A 21,046-nucleotide genomic window follows, 5' to 3' on the forward strand; every position below is an offset into this window, starting at 1 on the left:
GATGCAAAATGAATTACTGAAAGGAAATGCACTCATCCATGCATGTGCATATAGGTTTAGGTTTTTCATTTTGCACAATTTAAAATACACAAGACGAGAAAGATGAAAAGTACACAAGAAAGAGCCGGGGATTTGAAGTCTCCACCTATACTAACAAGATTTCATGACATTATGCAAAGTTTTACATGAACATAGGGAAAATAATGTGACCAGACTTCATGTGAGTTATAGCAAACCATTACAGCATTGTGCACAGACCCACAACATGCGGAGTGGAGGAAGCATGTTAATGCATGCAAATGTGGTATCTATAATTACATGTTTTAAGGCCAAATCGTTGTCCATTAACCTCCTTGTCCAATCACTGTTTAACTGCATGCTCATCCCAGTGACGTTTTCCTTCAGATGTCATAACAGATAGGACTGTTTACTGGTTGGTGAGGCTGTGAGGAGGCTGCGAGGTGTGCCTGTGCCCTCCAAGCAATGTGGAGCATTTTGCCACCCTAAGCAGAGGTGACACGCGGCAGCCTAATGAGCTTTCGGGAGGCCTTTGTGCCAACAGAGACAGGAAATTCCAACGGGCTGGCAGATTTGATGGGCTGTGAAACCAAAACAGACACCCATATGGCAGACCTAATCCCCGGGATCAATGGCCAATCACGCTCCCGGCACAAAGGGCCCTTGTGGGGGTGCACGTGCCTCAGCCGCGGCACCTCCAGCACCGTCACCATCACTGCCTCCATCAAACTTTCTATCTGTAAGCATTTTTCAGGCTGATGAAGTTTTCCATGGTGACAAGCATGGTGCTGAAGGGGAAAGTTAGCGATTGATGGGCAGGACTGAAGAGGTCAACTGAATGATGCACTTCTGAATGATGAATGAGACTGAATGATGCACTTCTGAAAATCAGCTGTCATTGTGCAAAACGTTGATGAATATTTAACGAACCTCCAGTGTGGGGTCCCACAGGATGACTCTGTGGCTTTAAATAATATACACTAAATTCATTACTTTTCTCTTAATCTGACCTCTACAGTTCATATTGGAGCCATTTATTTATTTTATTATCTGCAGCTCAAGTCTAATGGATGCATCTCCACATGAACTGCAACAGGTGGTGCATTACCACTTGCTGCCTAACCACACATACTGTACACCTATACACACACACACACACGCGCCAACGCAAACACGCCCTACACATACACAATGAAAACATTGACGCACACACACAAATTGACACAGATATACACCATGAAAACATTGATTAATGTTTGGCAGTGTGTACACACACACACACACACACACACACACACACACACAAACAACCAAACAGACACAGCCGGGCGCTCTTTGAGGATCTAAGCAGAGAATGAACAAAGTGATGAACGCTGCTGGTCTCACCTCAGACAAAGGCCTCTTTCTGCCTCCCTGATCCCAGTAAAGCCTGCCACTCACGTGGTCTTCATACCGCTCTTTAAATGACATCCCTCTGCCAAAACAGTGGCAACCGGAGATCCCTGACGCGAACTGGACATCGCAAAACCCTGCAGAAAGGATGACATTACGGGTAAGACGCACACTTCAGATACAGTGCATTTAGTCTTTTAGCAAATGCTATCACCCAGGATCATTTACAGTAAACTAAATTACCATATTAGAATATACACAGACAGATACATACAGAGCCTGGTGGGTCAATAAAGTGAAATACTGTACTCAACAGATATGGGTGCATTTAGTCTTTTAGCAAATGCTATTACGCTGTGTAACTTACTGTAAAATACATCACTGCCATAGTAAAAAAGAATACAGACTGTACATAGGTTATGCATACAGGGTATACACAAATTACTTCACAGTGGCTGTAGAGTCAATAATGCAATATGCAGTAATGCAATATGTATGCACATAATAATGCACACATTCATACAACTCGCCATACACAATTCTCCCTTTCATTGAAATGTTGTTACAGGCCATTAGATGCAGAGAAAGAGTCAGATGTAGCCCAATGGAAACACCCTGTCCCTTTAAAGGAGATATGGACAAAAAAAGATCTTGGAACGTTTTTGCACAGCTCATCATTCTCTCTCATTCTATGTGATGGGTATTTAATTATTCTCCGTGCTGCTGCACTTTAGGCAATGACATGGTGTCACCCCTAAACACTGGTACAATTTGATAGTTTATCATTAGGTTGAGAAGAAAAAAATTAGAGGCTGCCATAGTTCTAATACAATGCACTCAAGGAAGGATCTTTTATTCACCTTTGCAGCATGTTCATTTAAGCTTATTCATACACACAGACACACACACACACACACACACTCACACACACACACACACACACACACCTCCTCACAAACCACTCAAAGGCTTGTGTCAGTTTACCATCTTATTTTCTTCAGGTGGCATCTGCAGTGTTGTATGTTGTGTAGAGCAGGTGTTGTATACAGTGTTTAGGTTAGGGCAGTGAGGCAGTGACATGTTCCATTTCTCTCTCCACACTGGGAGCTGCTCTAGCCCCTGGCTTGGGAGAGGTAAGGTGACAGTCACTGCACCTAGATAAGACAGCTATGGCAGTGTGTGTGTGTGTGTGTGAGAGAGAGAGAGGGAGAGAGAGAGAGACGCAGACATAATGTTCTCAGGCACGCTGAAGCAGCAGCAGATAAGATGAGTGGAAGTTGCTGAAGCAGCAGTGATACTGCAGATGGAAGATGCCCCGCCACCACCCTCCAAGACAAGTAGCCGTCTAAAGAGGGAGAGCAGAGCTCCCGTCCTAATCACTTCTCCTCCTCTCCTATCCTCTCCTCTCCCCTCCTCTTCTCTCCTCTTCTCTCCTCTCCTCTATCACTGCGCCGCACTCCGGGGAGAGATGCTCCTCCTCCTGGAGCCGAGAGCTGAGCTGAGCATTTGGAGCCCAGTGCTTTGTTTGGTGTAGTTCAGTGAGATGGCAAAGTGTTGCATTCCCAGTAGCAAGAGGGGAGAGTGGAGAGAGAGAGAGAGAGAGAGAGAGAGACAGACAGAGACAGAGACAGAGAAAGACGCAGAGAGTGAAGTCTTTTTTCTGAGCAAGAGTACACCTTAAGAGTAATCTGTTTTTTTTTTTTTGTGGCCTCAGAATGGCATGACTCAAAATGATGTGTATGTTTTTCCTGAGCCTCATAAGACCTTTAAAGTTCACGGATTAAATTCTCAAAAAGCTACATCAAAGGAAATAAGGAAAAGAAACATAATAATAATAAATCATTTTGTCAGAGTACTGCCTGAAGGAAATTACTGTTCAGGAAAGATTGATTTTTATTGTAGTTATTATAACAAATTAACAAACCTTGCCCTTAATAAGATCCTATTTTTTCAATCTGAAATCTCTTTTAATTCAGACTTCCATATTTCAAATGCAGATTATCACAGAAAATTATGCAGTTAATGCATTCCGTAAACATACCTGCTACCATTAATGAAAGAAAATTATTTGTTTGAACAGCGCTTAACTGTTCCTCAGATGGCCTCCAGAGAGAGTCTGCTATCAGTACTTGCAAGCTTAAGAGAGGCGTGTGGTCTCTGATGGAATATCTAGCATATCCCTTCATAGTCACACATAACAATGAGCTGATAATGGTATGCTGATAGCAAGCGGGACCGGACAGCCAGGGGTGGATTGCCAGAGAAGACTAGGAGTCTAGGAGTAGATAGATAGATAGATAGATGGATAGATAGATAGATAGATAGATAGATAGATACTTTATTGATCCCCAAGGGGAAATTCGAGAGAGTAATTAACCCTACAGTGTGTTTTGTTTTACATTTTCTCTCCACCTCAACCATTTCTCTGTTTGCCCCTCTTAGAAGCAATGTGATGTAAAATTCCTGATTGTCTGAGAAGATTACACTGTTCTTTAGTGTGTTCAGATGTACTGTGCTTCCTTGCCGAGCTTGAAAGTACACTGAGTCATGAGCACATAGCAATGACGTGTGCTGGCGGCGCTAAAGTGATTAGCACCCGTTACTTGTCCCTCACAGTTTGAGGCTTCCTGTCCTGATGGCCTGTGTCCAGGCTGGAGCATCATCCTCAAAGGAGAAACCCCCTCAGAGGCAAACAAGTAAGTATGTGACATGACCCAACGGACACCACTGATCGCTCTCTAGTCTATTCATACTCTATTATTGGTCTGGACGTCATTTCCACAGGGGGAAAAGTTGACATGTCTCATGTTGGTGCCAGATATATCCACTGTGTTTAGAGAAATGGTGTGAATATGATTTAAGATCGATAGAAGGCTATATTGGGAAGAGTATTTATTCTTCCATAATTCAGGATTAATACTATATCAACTCAGTCCAATGCTGCTTATCTAGTTTCCCACCCCTGTTGTGTTCATAACGCCTCTTCGCTTTGTGTTGTTGTGTATGAAAAATGCGCTCTATGAATAAAAGACAGACTCACTTACTTTACTTACTTATAATTTCAACAATATTACATAGCAGTAGCCTATAGTCACTGTGGTCGCTATCTGTGACTGCAACTTCAAATGAAGAGATTGTGAGCATAGAGTTAGGCCTAATTGCTTATTCAGGTCAGTCCTCGGGGTTTTTCAAGATAGATTTCAAGGGAGAGTCGTGTTCTGACTACACATCAAACAGATGTCATCTGTCCAACTTCCTTCTGGGAAAGAGGCAGAGCAGGTCCGACCTCTGTGAAGTCCTGCACAGCATATCATTAGGGTATTTCATACCTGTCAACACTCCCGTTTTTCCCAGGTTGTCCCGTATTTCAAGGTCATCTCCCGGCACCCTCCCGTTTTGTTATTTTTCCCGGAAAACTCCTGTAATTTGCATGGCCTTCAAACTTAATTTTAAAATCATTGATCCATTAATTTTTCTATTAGTCTGACATCTCCCAGGTTGCCAGATTGTGTATGAAATACACCCTACACATACACAATCACTTAGGGTCCGTCCCAATACCTCCCCTACCCCTAGATTTTTGCCCTAACCTCGTTTTTGCGCGTGCACGTGTAGGGCTATAGCCTGACGAGCCAGACCCACATTAAAATGTAGGGTCTGGGCATTCACCATTCACAGTGCTCAGTCCGAGGGGCAGGATAATCAGTTGTCTTTCAAATTCCCTCTGCACGCAATAGGACAGCGGCAGCGCTATGAGTACCATGTGTTAGTTAATTAGTTAGCGGAGCTAGTTGGCTAGTTCAAACGTTTGCCAACTTAATAAAAGCTAAACTCGTGTCACACTGTTCGCCAACAGCAACATCCATCTTATTTGTTTTCAAGTAGCAGGGAATCCAAGCCAAACCGTTGTAACTCTGCCATCAATCATTATGTTAAGCCCACCTAACTAACTCTATATACACGATTTCATTGGCCTGATTGAGTTTCGATTTCTGGAGCTCACAAGCCAACGGAGAGTTGCTAGACTAGCGCTGCCGCTAGGGGCGCGTCTAGATTTCTAGGCTAGTAGGGCTAGGGTGTCCCATTACTTTAGGGAGCAAAGGGGAAGTGCTATTTTCCCTTTAAAATTAACCCTCAAAATATAGCCAGGACCAATGCAGGCTTAAAACGAAGTGGGAGATGAAATTACCCAGGATACCGTGCGAGCTCACCGAGCCGGCCGCATTTTTCATATATTTTCGCAAATAAGCATATTAAAATTTCGAAATATGTTGGAATATGTTAGTTTGATGCACATCTGATGGACTGTTGAGTTTTGAACACTAATGTTAGAAAATATCTCACGAAGCTATCGAAGGATGTTCATGATATCTGCTGAGTGCTTTGAGAGAGTCTGCCCATCAAATAACGTTATATATCTGATCTGGGTAGTTTCGTCAATATTAAAAGATGTGTGTTCTGGCTTTCACATGAACACGTATCTTTGTTAATTAACCAGACGTAGGTAAACCAGTACAGCCCACACAACAATGACCGCTGGAATGGGCATGTTCCTGAATGAAAAAGTAGCAGGCTACTACCGGTAGACACGTCGGTGCTGCGCGTGACATAGGTGAGCACATTCGCTACGCTAATTTGCATATAGTGGTATCCCAATTCATAGGGAAAGATCTTCACCTCCACTTCCCTTGTCGAGGGGGCTTTAATGTTGAGGGCAATCAAAACCAAGTGGAAGTTTTAAGGGGGGAGAAATGGGATGGGCCTTTACTTTCAATTTCAACCGTTTTGTCATAGCTAGGGTTAAAACCTGGCAATCCAAAACCCAAATAAGGCAGCTGGTGCTGACTGCGCAGTGCGCAGCCTGAATCTCGTAAGCAAGCAGGCTAGTTGAATGGCCTACTCCAGAACTAGCTGTTGTGAAATTGTTGGGAATTTAATTGATTAACACATCACATAAACTGTTATTGAGTGTTGTTGATACACTGAACTTGTGTCCTCGCAACCAAATCAGACAGCAAGCAGCTTTGGAGTTTTGGAAGTAGGCTACAGGCAGGCAGCTGGTGGATACATAACTGGCATGCATAAGGTAATGGTAAGGTAAAAGCAACGACCGAAATGCAGTGTTGAAACACGTGTATGAAACATGTTAAATATGCAAACACTGACCCCCCCAGAAAAAAATCTCCCGTTTTTGGAAAGCTAAATGTTGACAGGTATGTATTCACTGAGTTGGCATACCTCTTGTATTCTTTGGGAGACAATCACACCACAATGTTGTTTGTGGGTGAATATTACATGGAGCTATACAACTGACACATGGAGCTGACAACATGGCCACTTGAAATCATTTTCACAGTGTGCCAGTTCTATACCAATGGAGTGAGAATACTTAATGACACCCAATAGGTAACCCAGTACATTGAGAGACAGATGCACATTCATCATCCTTAAATTACAAGTGGCAACAAAAGAATCCAATAACCTCTAACAAGGTGGAGCACCAATCAGAGTACTGGAGAAAGCAGTTATGTGCAAAACAATTAATTCAAGAGAGAAGGAAAACTGGCCGTCCCATGTGAACGCCTTTGATGATTGTATATTTTGTAAATGTGAACAGGGTGCACACTTGAGCAATCTAGTCCCATCTCAGGAAGGGAGAGTGATAATCTGTCATTACACTTGTCAGAAATGTGGCTCAACATCTGAGTTTAGGGTCAAACGAAGATAAAGAAGAGAGAGAGGAGGAAGATGAGAAATCCAGTTACTTTATCATCATACTGCCATCATTTGAAGATGACCTCTACGACCCTATTCTGTTTTCACTAATGCAAAACTGTCTGCTCCTACATTTTTCATTTAGGTCTGGGGCAATCTCTTCTAATGCTCCATGCTTTGCACCCTAGGTTTGAGATTAATTTCCTATGTGATCGGGATGACAGAATAGCCTTCCACTTCAACCCACGCTTCACAGAGTCGGACATCGTGTGCAACTCCTTCATGGCCAACCACTGGGGACAGGAGGAGAGATGCACCAATTTCCCTTTCGGAGCTGAGGAGCCTTTCCAGGTGACTGTCTGGTTTACCATCAGTTGTCTATACACAAACTTTAAGAATGTGTATTATTTTCGTTTTGGTAACACCTCCAATTTTAGTAACTCATATACTTGTGGGGTTGCTTTTTAACTTCTAAAAAACAAGTGTGCAACAACAACAGGTGTGTGTGTGTGTGTGTGTGTGTGTACTATATATAAGAGCAATATAAATTAAATTTCCTCCTAAAATCAAAGAGCACAGTTAACATTAGTACTAATTGTTATCTTCACAGATTGAGATTTACTCAGACAATGAAAATTTCCACGTCTACATCGACGAGACGAAGATCATGCAGTACAAACACCGCGTGGAAGACCTAAAGACGATCACAAAGGTGCAGGTGGTGAATGACGTCAACATCTCCTCTTTAGAGATCACCAAGAAGCACTTTTACTGAGTCAAAGGCGTTCTCAGAGGATGCCTTCTGGATGCAAGTTAGCAGCAGTAAGCTTTTGTTTGTTTGTAGTGGTTTAGTCATTGTCCCTCATCGTGTGTTTTAAACACTCAATCTTGCTGGATATATGGAATTAAAACTTTGCCAGGAAATGTTTAGACTCTTGATTTGGATATAGCTTAACTGAATGTCATGATCAGAGGAACAAATGTGAAAATAAATGGCAGAATTGACAGCCACTGAGATTTATTGGCTGACTTGAAGAATCCTTGATGCTTAATGGATTTCATTTCCATTTTTATCAGGCAGGTCCATGTGGATGGGGAGCACAAATGTCAAATGTCGAATTTATACATATTTCATTCCAGATGGCATGCAAATGAATGTATGTGCATTAATGTAACCTACAGCATTTATTCAAAAGGTTCGAGAGCATAGAGTGAAGTTTAATTCCAACACTATAGTGGTAATCAGATACCCGCAATAAACATATGTATGGATGTGTGGGATAAATGTCTATATTAGAAATCTTAACATTCAAAGCAATACAATCTAAACATGAATCTCCACCATCAGTGGTGTAGTCTACGTGATACACAGGACTACACAGTATACCCACTTAAAAAGCATCACCATCTCAGTATACCCAGTTAAAATAGACAAGGATATTAACATTTGGGGTTGATCACAGTATACCCACTACAGCTAACTAGACTACACCACTGCTCCTCATCCCCAGGAATACCTCTAGGGCCACAGCTGCTGCATGTCTTCAGATTAGACTCATTTATTGAAATGAGTTCATCCACCCAGAATTACCCTACTGAAAGGATTTCTCCTTTGATCACTGTTTTGAAATATCAAGTCAAGTTGAAAGTCAACACACAAACAACACAATCCCTCTGCAGAGGATTCATGTCCTTAAAAAAATGTTTTTTTTCCAATACAGTGTTAGTTCAGATTCATAATACCGTTAAATGCACTTCCTGTTGGTATTTGATTGCATCGTGTACGTGATGTTTACGAAATGCCTGAAGCCTAAATCTAGTATGAGAGTTAGAAGGCTTCTAGCGCATTTTAATTATTAAGAAGATATCCATTTCTACTTGCCTCCACCCTTTTTGGCCGCCAGCATTCGATTGGTTCCTTGACATAACACTGTAATTTGCACACGCCTGATGAAAAAAGATCAAACAGCGCTCCACACTCTCACAAGTGCCGTGGCGCGCAAGTGACATACCTCTCCGCACTCTGATCTAACCAGACATGCAGTCGTGTCTATGAGGTTTCATTCCAAGAGAGAAAGGCAGGGACGTTCAAAAGATATCAATTCCCCTAGTGTGATAATGTGGGCAGCAGAAAAGTGGAAGGCTGGGCTTCACTTCCTCATCGAGTCGTTTTAGTGGCTTTTGCCGTTTTTCCAGGGATTATCATGGGAACAGGTAGGGATTATTCAACTGCCTTTCGACTTGGCTGTTCTTCATAAAGAGGTTTGCTGAATACATATGGAAAGCAGGTGTTAAGTGACAGTTTGTGTGATAAGATTTGTTCCGGAGCACATTCATCGATTTGTTGTGAGGAACTAACGGTTGGTGATGTGTAATATCTGACACCTGTTTACACGCATTGCACCTTATTCCACCACATTTATTTCAGTCTTCAAACATATATATTAATATTGTGCATCCTTGGTGCGGGTTACTTAAGGTCCATTTGGTGTAATTTTGCATCTTTTTCCTGTATTGCGTAACTGCATAGTGCTACTGATTGAGAGGTAGAAAATCTATTTGACATATCAATGACTGATCGAGTGAAATACTTTTACGCACTTAATATAGCACACAATATAGTATTGTACAGTATAGTACAGCATTTAGTTTAGTATTAAAACATCTTATGGGTATAACTAGACAAGTTTGTTTTTTTTGGGAGAAGGTGAACTGCCGTTGATGCTGCCCGCGTGCTCTTTCATTCACAGCAGCGAACTGAAGGAACTAAACTGATTGCTCTGCGGAGCCTAATGGGAGCCACCTGAAATTCGATGAAAGAGTGTCCCACTCTGCCTCCGAGTTCCAGGACTTCTGCGCTGGGATGTGCAGTGACCAGGTTATGCAAATCGAGTGCTCTGCTCTCCCTCAGAACACCTGCTCATCCTGCTATGCCCCGGAGAATAAAATGAATTTCTCAGCAGAAAACCAGAAAGCTGGGCTACTCCTTAAGCCACAAAATGAATCCCTTGGACAAGCAGGTGACATTGACAATGGCATATTCCCCCACGGGAGCAGCGAGCTGGAGACCCTGTTCCTGGTAACCATCCACGAGCCCACCACCATCGCGCTCACTGTCATGTACATCTTGTCCTTCGTGGTGGGCTTTGTGGGTAACGTCATGGCCATCCACGTGCTGACCGGCCGCAGGAGCAAGCGCCTGTCCGGTGTGAGTGCCACCAGGAGCCTTCTGATCAACCTGGCCGTATGCGACCTGATGGTGGTGCTTGTCTGTATGCCCGTCACCCTGGGCCACAAGATCTACACGGCATGGGTGTATGGTGACTTCTTGTGCCGCGCTGTGCCATTCACACAGGCGGTGTCCGTGTCAGCCAGTGTCCTGAGCCTGACCGTCATCAGCGTGAACCGCTACTACAGCGTGCACAGCCCGCTCAATGCCCGCTCCTTCTTCACGCGCCGCAAGATCGCCTGGACCATCGTGGTGGTGTGGGTGCTCTCCTCGGCCATGTGTTCGCCGCTGATCTTCATGAACCAGCGCGATGAGATCTCGTTGATTGGCGACATCGTGCTGCCCATCTGCCGGGAGATCTGGCCGTACCCGCGCCTCAAGCAGGTCTACAATGTGCTCCTTTTCGTCACACTCTACTGCATCCCGGTCACCTTCAACCTGGTCATCAGCTTCCTGACGGGCAAGAAGCTGTGGTGGGCCTCGCGCAACTTTGCCGACTTCGACCCGCAGAGCCAGGCGCTGTACTCATCGCGCCTGAAGATGCGTAAGAAGATTGCCAAGATGGTGGTGGCCCTGGTGCTGCTGTTCGCCGTCTCCTGGCTGCCCTTGTACTTGGCCGACATCTGGATTGACCACGTGCAGCATCCCCCGCACTGGGTCCTGCAGCTGCGGCCCTTTGCCCAGTGGCTGGGCCTGACCAACTCCAGCCTCAACCCCATCTGCTACTGCTTCATCGGCGACCTCTATCGCTCGGCCAAGGTCATCAAGAGCAAGTACCACCATCGGCTCATCTCGCTTCTTAGCTCCTCCTCCACCGCCAGCAGCAGCAGCAGCATCCCCCGGATGTTCTCCCTCCGGCGGCAGAAGTCGGGCCAGCGGTCGGGGAAGATGACCCAGGTGTCCGAGGAGACCTTCTCGGAGTGGTGCTCTCACACCAGTGTGTATGAGAACCCCAGTCAGATGGTGTCTCTTCAGAGTCTCTCAGAAAAGACAGGGTCGAGAAGCACCTCTGACTTAACAAACCTGTAGGACGAGTCGGTTAGAGTGATCAAAGCCTTGCTTTGCCCCCCCCCCTTTAGAATCCAAAGGCCCTTGAACAGTGTGCTGCATGAAATCAGTGGTCGGTATGAAGTGGTCCTTGGAGGAGCACGTGTTGTGGAGGTGCTAGTGTGTGACAATTCTGAAATTGTATGCCATTCGTTTGGTTGACATAAAATTTCCAGTGTCTGTGCTTTTTGGAGTGAACAAGGTGAAAGTGGAAAATGGAATGTTGTTCCTCAGCAAACCCACTTGCAGTGTGGAGAATGTACTTTGTTAGTCTTGGCTAAATGAGTGGATCAAGTTTAAGTGAATGTGAAATGAACGGCTTGCAACAAGTAGAAAAAAGTGGATTCATCATCCAAACATCAACAACTGTATCTTATCCAATTTTAGTCATCATTTTGATCAAATGTACTGTGTACACAGTAAAAATCATTATGAATATTTAATGTCAAATTTTGTATATGAAAAAGCACTTGATGTACTTCCATTTGAACTGTTTACAACATACACTTTGTCTTGAGTGTAAAACTAGTAAACACAAGTGTTTCAGGATACATGGTTTTAATGTAGCAGTTGCATTGTGCTGGTGCAGATTTGTATCCTAGCCATCCTCTAACACAGGGCTGCATGTGTTCGATGTAGAAGGTCAGTGTGTGTGTGTGTGTTTACAGCCATTAAGATGCTGCTAACTGAGGCCGGGGGCCAGCTCGGGGCGAAACACAGGGTTAATGGGAGCTATGGTCTGGCTGGATTGCAGCGAATGGTTTTCTGTTGAGCTGAAAATGACTCCTGTGGCAATATGTGCAAAGGGTTGGGAGTGACATCTTTGACAGTGCAGTGCATAATTTAGGATTGAATGCACACTCTCAGAGCTGGCCAATAGATATACAGTGTAGGCCTACCCTTGCAGACAAACGTGTTCATCTTAAAAAATGTGTTTAATATGGGCTTGGGTGCTTTTTGAGATCCGGCTTCATATATCTAAGCCTGAAAAATGATCTTAAAGACTAGCCAGTTCTGCCACAAGGAATATTTCAGTACATTTTGCGAAAGTCAAGTGAATATTCCATGTCTACAGTGTTGATATAAATAAAACATAGCAATTCGAACCATGTTGATTCAATATTTCTGTATGGTGTTTTTACTTCAGCACGGTTTAATTTCAACCCAATCTCTCAACTAATCTTGATAAAAAATCCATTTCCCATGGTTTTAGGCAGAGTAAAAATGATGAAAGCTCGATGTGTAAACTGGGATAAGGGACAAGGGATGAGAAAAATAACAATCTTCAACAGCTTGGCAAAATAATATATAGAGGTGTTCTATTGGCAGGAAAAAGTAAGTGACATAAAATGTTATGTGGTAATGTCAGTGGAATAGCAGAGAAGCAATTAATCACCTTAAAGCCTTTGCACCCTTCCAGATATGCACATCTCTATGTTACGGTAGAGCATGTTAAACGCAGTAATTGTTAATCACCAAGTCTCACCTCATCTGTGTATATTTTGCTTGACTGGGCCACAGATAGATAGATAGATAGATAGATAGATATTTTATTGATCCCCAGGGGAAATTCAAGTTAACTGTTAACCAGAGATTTTTTTATATAAATGTGACTGCACATTTACATAAACAATCTCTGATTATCTTATAACTGGCACTAATGCAATTTACACAGATTTGGAAAGCCAAATGAAAGCATCACGTAACTCTCAAGAGGTACTCAGCAATGCACACAAAAGCCCTTGGAGTACAACAGTGCCTGATTTCCCTACACGGCAACATTCAGTAAATTAAGTGTTTCATAGAGAATAAAGAAGCTTTTTTTTGTATAATGGATACACTGTTATATACAATGAGTATGCAGCAGGAAGAGCTTTGGATGGACGCAATAGGAGAGGGATATGCACCTACTGTATAATAAAATCCCACTGGGCTTTTTTTCCCTTCACATTCAGTGAATACTCCATTCAGTCAATTGTGAAAAGGAATGTGATCAACCACATGGTGCAGCTCAAAGACATGCACCGAATGGAAAACTCTGTGGAGGAAGCATACCTTGGTCTTCCACATTTCCAGCAGCTTACTGAGAACAAGATACTTATTTGTTCATTTATTCATGTTTGTCGCTTATTTCAGTTGCTCTGTTGGGTTGCTCTAATCTCCCATGTGTTCTTGGCCTACAGAAGAAAACTGATGATTTAGTAGAGCGTTTCAAATCTCGTCATGTTCAAAAAGGCTTCTTCCATTTCTCATAATCAAATTATTTGTGAAATATAACATAAAATACTTCTTGTAGTGTTTCCAGTTTGTGAGCTGCTTTCCGTGCATGCTTGCTACTGTACACTGAGAAGTGAGTGCATTTAAATGTATTAACACAGTTTGGGAGCAGAACTGGCAACGTGCTGTTCAATTACTTTTATCTGATCACTACATTCTTTATAAAGACTTGCCTTTGTTTCAAAAATCATCAACCTACACGCTGCATATTTACCATATAACTTCCGACGATGGTGGATATGATGCTGTAGAACTCCCCAGAGCCTGTCTACCTCATCAGTATGTGTCAACACATACGGAACGAAAATATGAAATAACATGGCATTTTGTCATCTGGTGAATAATGACTACATGAACATTTCAGATGAACATTTTGTGGTTTTGCAAGGCAACATTAAGTCCTGTACAAAACATCTTTTTTTGTAGATTGCTTCTTTTCAATTCTTATAATTAACTCTTCTCAATGGGAATGCCTTTGTAGTCATCATATTGATCCAGAAAATGGAACCAGAGAAAGTCAATTGGAAAATGAATACGTTTTACATTTACTCATATCCTCTGTCATGCATTCCTTTAGGTTGGTCAGGTTGAATGTATAATTACATGATACCACAACAAATAATCATAACTTCCTGCTTTAATGTATCAAATTTGATTTGAAATGCTGTCCTTGGACTGTTCTCAGTAGGGTTGTACACATTCTCTCTGCTGTGGATTCAGGATACGTGCTGTTCGGCAGTAACAAAATAAGATTGCAATCAAACTTTGGAGGAAATTGTATTTCCAGGAATACACTGTTCACTTGAGAGGAGCGAAAGGCATTTCCTTAATCTTTTGGCCTGCCTAAATAAAAACCATGGCTTGATTGCTCTACCAAACTACATCCAACCCCCAAAAGAGCAATTTCACACCTTTAGCCCACCGATACAATTATATTGTGAAATTCAATACTCGGATACTTTTGATTGAATCACCCATTCCTGTCGTGTGTACAAATCGGACTGTTTTTATTGTACATGAGGAGAAACAGTTGTTTGGAGAAGCACCATGTTGTGATTGAGCCATAGTCCTACAGAAGTACCAGGCAGTAGAGGAGAGAAGAGAATCACCCGTTAGGCTAACTAGAGGAATGTGCGTGGAGCTAATTTTTGGGACAACATGGTCTCCAAGGCAGGACATGTGGCTTAGCGTCAGCTTCTCTAGTAACCTTTACCCAGACGTGTTCACGCCATGTACCCTGATTTCCCATTTCCCAGGACGCAGTGGTATATGGCGGGGGAAGAGGGTGAGTGGTATCGGGGATGGGCCGGGGGGTGCTGGGGTGGGGTTTGGTCGTTAGACACAAGGCTGTTGGCTGTCTCTGTGGAAACAGGACAGACTTTCTGTCATGGCCAAGTGGGGGAAAATGACAACATAATCATGCCCCATGTCTCGGTTGGAGCTCCCAGTGTTGTGTTCCCTTTCCAGCCGAGTGACTGCTGTTATTACGTCTTGAGATCGATTCATTCACATAGCACATGAGGCAGCAGGGACAAGGCGAGAGACCATCAAACAGCTAAATATTCATTCCATGGGTTGAAAGGGCCTGTGATTAGGATTGTTTTTAGACATTTTTCAGATAAAACACCACAGGGGTTTCTAGCACAACAGCAATTTGACAACACACATGAAAAAAGAAAAGGCACAAGCACCAGGTATACGCTGAGATCACATGTAGGGTTGAACCAGGTCAAATAATGAATCACTGGAGACCTTATAGACCATCCCTGACATGGAAATGTCCGCTGCTCATGCAGTGAGCAACCCAACACATGAATAACCCATGCTTGGCTCCTTTCTGCACCCTGTTGCACTGTGGAGGGTCTGGCTAGTGGCCTACTGGTTAGCGCTTTGGACTAGTAACCGGAGGGTTGCCGGTTCGAACCCCGACCAGTAGGCACGGCTGAAGTGCCCTTGAGCAAGGCACCTAACCCCTCACTGCTCCCCGTGCGCCGCTGTTGTTGCAGGCAGCTCACCGGGATTAGTGTGTGCTTCACTGTGTGCTGAGTGTGTTTCACTAATTCACAGATTGGGATAAATGCAGAGACCAAATTTCCCTCATGGGATCAAAAAAGTATATATACTTATACTAATACTGTTGCAGAGTGGTTGACCGCATGAGTTATTGCATGGGGATAAGTAGCTTGAGGAGAGCACTCCAGGGTCCTTCCCTGTTCCTCAGTCCCCTGTCCCCCCCCGTCCCCCCCAGAGTCCCTGTTATAACCTCCACCAGCTCTCCACTGTGTTAAGGGAGCAATGATGGGGGAGAAAGATTGAAGAAGGTGTATAGAATGGCAAAACAGTGAGGGCTTGCTTGCACTTGTGTGTTTGTGTGTGATCTATGAACAACACACAGAGACCTTTAAAATCCATATTAAATCCATCCCCTGGCTTTCTCTTCCTGTTATTTCCCTCTGGTTGAATTTTATATTTTACTAAGTACAGAAATCAGGGTTTAGGTCTCTGAAAGACTGGCTTGACTGTTAAATGCAACCTTGTTGGTCTATTATGGGTTAGACATCTGTAAAGGTAATCAGATTACATTTATGATGATGGATGATCAAAGAACAGCAGAAACCTCAAGCATCAATTCAGATTTCAGATGCAGTGCCTTATTTAAAAACAAAAACAGAGTATCACTGTTTTGTCTGTATCACTTGACATAGCATCTGAGTGTATAAACCCTTTCAATGGCATAAACAAACATGTGTGTTCCCAAAGCATTTCCAGTGGCATAGAAATCAACAGGGAGCTAATGGTAACTTGGGGACAAACTAAAACGCAAAAAACAAGTCTACATTTTGTAGAGCATTATGCTAAAGTCCGATTCATTTTCATTTCAAAGTACCTGTGTTGGCTGGAAACATGAACAGACTGAAAGGATCTATACATCATCTCCAGTTCCTCTCTTCTAAGGCATTCAATCTGTATCAAACATTATCTGACATGTGGTGCAATTCATCCCATGTTGTCAACATAAAGACTAAAGGGCAATGGTAATGTTGCAGAAACAAGGCAGAGCAAAAGCATGGACGGGCTGTAATGAAGCTGTAATAAAGCTGTAATGAAGCATGGACGGGCTGTAATGCTTTGTAATGAAGCTGTAATGAAGCTAATAATGAAGCATGGACGGATGGGGAGCTGTAATGAAGCTGTAATGAAGCATGGACGGGCTGTAATGAAGCTGTAATGAAGCTGTAGCATGGACGGGCTGTAATGAAGCTGTAATGAAGCTGTAATGAAGCATGGACGGGCTGTAATGAAGCTGTAATGAAGCATGGATGGGCTGTAATGACCCTCTGTCTTGAAGAGGACTTTACTTGTCTCCCCTTCTTGAGTCCAGTGTTCCAATTTCAGTTCCCCTCCATGTGTTTTGATATGATGGTGGTCCAACTCCCCTCCATGTGTTTTGATGCGATGGTGGTCCAACTCCCCTCCATGTGTTTTGATACGACGGTGGTCCAACTCTCCATGTGTTTTGATATGATGGTGGTCCAACTCCCCTCCATGTGTTTTGATATGATGGTGGTCCAACTCCCCTCCATGTGTTTTGACACGATGGTGGTCCAACTCCCCTCCATGTGTTTTGATATGATGGTGGTCCAACTCCCTCCATGTGTTTTGATATGATGGTGGTCCAACTCCCTCCATGTGTTTTGATATGATGGTGGTCCAACTCCCTCCATGTGTTTTGATATGATGGTGGTCCAACTCCCTCCATGTGTTTTGATATGATGGTGGTCCAACTCCCTCCATGTGTTTTGATATGATGGTGGTCCAACTCCCTCCATGTGTTTTGATATGATGGTGGTCCAACTCCCCTCCATGTGTTTTGATATGATGGTGGTCCAACTCCCTCCATGTGTTTTGATATGATGGTGGTCCAACTCCCTCCATGTGTTTTGATATGATGGTGGTCCAACTCCCCTCCATGTGTTTTGATATGATGGTGGTCCAACTCCCTCCATGTGTTTTGATATGATGGTGGTCCAACTCCCTCCATGTGTTTTGATATGATGGTGGTCCAACTCCCTCCATGTGTTTTGATATGATGGTGGTCCAACTCCCCTCCATGTGTTTTGATATGATGGTGGTCCAACTCCCTCCATGTGTTTTGATATGATGGTGGTCCAACTCCCCTCCATGTGTTTTGATATGATGGTGGTCCAACTCCCCTCCATGTGTTTTGATATGATGGTGGTCCAACTCCCTCCATGTGTTTTGATATGATGGTGGTCCAACTCCCCTCCATGTGTTTTGATATGATGGTGGTCCAACTCCCTCCATGTGTTTTGATATGATGGTGGTCCAACTCCCTCCATGTGTTTTGACACGATGGTGGTCCAACTCCCTCCATGTGTTTTGATATGATGGTGGTCCAACTCCCTCCATGTGTTTTGATATGATGGTGGTCCAACTCCCTCCATGTGTTTTGATATGATGGTGGTCCAACTCCCTCCATGTGTTTTGATATGATGGTGGTCCAACTCCCTCCATGTGTTTTGATATGATGGTGGTCCAACTCCCTCCATGTGTTTTGATATGATGGTGGTCCAACTCCCTCCATGTGTTTTGATATGATGGTGGTCCAACTCCCTCCATGTGTTTTGATATGATGGTGGTCCAACTCCCTCCATGTGTTTTGATATGATGGTGGTCCAACTCCCTCCATGTGTTTTGATATGATGGTGGTCCAACTCCCCTCCATGTGTTTTGACACGATGGTGGTCCAACTCCCTCCATGTGTTTTGATATGATGGTGGTCCAACTCCCTCCATGTGTTTTGATATGATGGTGGTCCAACTCCCCTCCATGTGTTTTGATATGATGGTGGTCCAACTCCCCTCCATGTGTTTTGATATGATGGTGGTCCAACTCCCTCCATGTGTTTTGATATGATGGTGGTCCAACTCCCTCCATGTGTTTTGATATGATGGTGGTCCAACTCCCTCCATGTGTTTTGATATTCACATTTTTTAGATTGAAAACCACAACACAGATGACAGCAAGGATAAAAGCCATTCAACCAAATTGCAGTATGCACAGTATAAACTACACACACACACGGCTGTATAATGATAACAATTATGATTGGAAGTGTTGTGAATAAATAGCTATGACAATGTCTACATAACATTGCTGTAGTGTCAACAACCACTACCAGCTGAAGAGTGAATCTGTGAACCTGTCACAGCTACCCTTTTAAAATGGATGTGTTAACAGCCAAACATGAAAATCTGGCTGTTTATTTCCAGGAGTGGATAAGGATTATCAAACTGCACATAATCTTTTTAAAAACCATCTGCTGATGCAACATCATTACCAAGTTTATCTCACACAGAGCAAAAGAGCATGTTATGTGTTCAGATGAGTAGTTCAGATGAGTAGAACTGAACTGATCAACACTTGTATCCACATAACTCAAAGTGTCTTTCTAAAGTTATCCTTTATGGAAACAAGCTCCAGAGGTGACTCAACCTGTCAGTCACTGCAGCACACTGCATAGGCTGAAGTGGTGCATGGATACCATACAGAAGAGGCTGTCACTCCATTTTGCTCTCTTGTCATTTGTTGTTTTGTTATCAGTTTTTCTGACTCAATAATTTCAAATCAGGTGGAAGCATAATCCGAGAGATATTTTCTTTTATTTCTACACACCTTTTGAGTGCCTTCATTTTTTAAGCTATGGGGAAAGGGCAAGATGAGCAATGCAATGCCTCCTCAGATATCCAAGGCCAATACTTATTCAATTAAAGTAGCTGACACATGCATCATTTTGCTTAACTGCATTCATTTGCCCTGTGCAATTGCTTTACCCAATATGCCCTACGGCCTATCAGTTAAGGGTCCTGACATTTATATCACATTAGACATCTAATACAAAGGGACAGGATGATCAGGGTAGAAAGGCAAAGCTGCCTTTACTTAGAAGTCAAAAACTCACAGTAGAATTTCAGCCTTCCCCTCTGCAAAATCACAACTCATAATAACCCCACAAATCCAGTCCAAATAATACCCATTCTGCTAGATGGACAGGTGAGCCAGGCCACCTGAGTTACGTCACAGACCCAAAGTGACTTTGACAACACTGTCATATGCAATCACCCAGCTCATATTTCCAATGGGTTACCAAATAAATTATAAGTAGCCTAGTCTGTTTTCGAGAGACAGGTTTGGGGAAAATGTAGATGTCAATCATAGTGAGAGAAGAATAAACAGAGAACCATCTGCTCATGGAGTCCACTCAATCCCAGCATTGTAAATTAATGTGCTGGTACTTTGCAAGGTAATAGCTTTTCTCTCTGATGGCTGTATTGTGCTTTTATTTCCATTCTGGTTTTATGCGGCCTGCCCGGGCCTGCCACTGAGAATTCTGAAGGCAGACAATTACAGGACACATCACACAAGCTCGAACAAAGACAATTCGTAGTAAGCCTAAAGGATAATTCATCCCATTTCCATTAAAACCAGTTTGATTGACACCTAATTGTCCGACCATCACAATCCCACATGGCAGCAATGAATTTGCCATTGCTGAATGTTTTGCAAAGCTACCCTGGATATGAACAATAATCGTTGTTTTCAAAAATATCAACACTGAGTGCTGAATGTTGATATTTTTGAAAATAATGTGTTGCCCCTATAGGAGCAAACATTTAATCTCAGGCTAATCTTAATAGCTAGAAATCCCTCTGGCAGACACTGCATATGCATACTCGTACTGTCCTTCTGGAAATTTAGTGGATTCAGATAAACCATTTCATGGATCTTTAATATGCATTCATGAGAGGCTATTCATCTGTTTAAACTTAAGTGTTTTACTCTTTAAATGAAATATACCTTTGAAACATGGATCGCTAAATGTTTATGTCAACCTAAAATCCCCACACAAAAAGGCAGGCAGTTACCTCAGTGCTAAGCTATGTCAGTCTGGCAGGAATGAATCATGAAACATGAGTTTCAACATGAACACTGAAGAGGGGCGTCTTTGAAAGCACATCCTGGTATCGTAGCGTCTGTCCACAGACAGTTAGTTCAAACACTGACCTTTTCCCCAAAGCCAAGGGAAGCACGCCTCACAAAGCTGTCTATTCGAGCACATTGGATGCCGTCACATTACATGGCATCTCAGCAGAGACGCTTCTAAAAATACAAAGGTCCAGAGGTTTGGAGACCAGTCACTCTGTCCACCCAATCTGAGCCTGCACATTCAAGATACAGCAAACTTGTGGCATTGATATAGCGGATTAAGAAGGGAGCTTATCCACAGAGCATAATAAACCCCCAGCATTACAAAACAGATGTAGCACACACTAGAGCACTGGTTCC

General features: G+C 43.1%; 2 protein-coding genes across 2 annotated transcripts; both read left to right on the top strand.

The window, feature by feature from the left end:
• Positions 1-1,518: 1,518 nt before the first annotated feature.
• On the top strand, positions 1,519-8,142 carry grifin (galectin-related inter-fiber protein). The gene is made up of 4 exons (XM_048246547.1): positions 1,519-1,570; positions 4,027-4,106; positions 7,314-7,476; positions 7,736-8,142. Exons 1-4 carry the CDS (start codon positions 1,559-1,561, stop codon positions 7,898-7,900), a joined length of 420 nt encoding a protein of 139 aa, XP_048102504.1. The 5' UTR covers positions 1,519-1,558; the 3' UTR covers positions 7,901-8,142.
• A 983-nt stretch (positions 8,143-9,125) lies between these two features.
• Positions 9,126-12,507, top strand: LOC125296385 (QRFP-like peptide receptor). Its single transcript, XM_048246275.1, has 2 exons — positions 9,126-9,339; positions 9,876-12,507. The coding sequence occupies exon 2, from the start codon at positions 9,989-9,991 to the stop codon at positions 11,381-11,383; it is 1,395 nt and encodes a 464-aa protein (XP_048102232.1). The 5' UTR covers positions 9,126-9,339; positions 9,876-9,988; the 3' UTR covers positions 11,384-12,507.
• Positions 12,508-21,046: the final 8,539 nt, after the last annotated feature.

This window comes from Alosa alosa, chromosome 6 (assembly GCF_017589495.1).
Source record: "Alosa alosa isolate M-15738 ecotype Scorff River chromosome 6, AALO_Geno_1.1, whole genome shotgun sequence".
NCBI lineage: Eukaryota > Metazoa > Chordata > Actinopteri > Clupeiformes > Clupeidae > Alosa > Alosa alosa.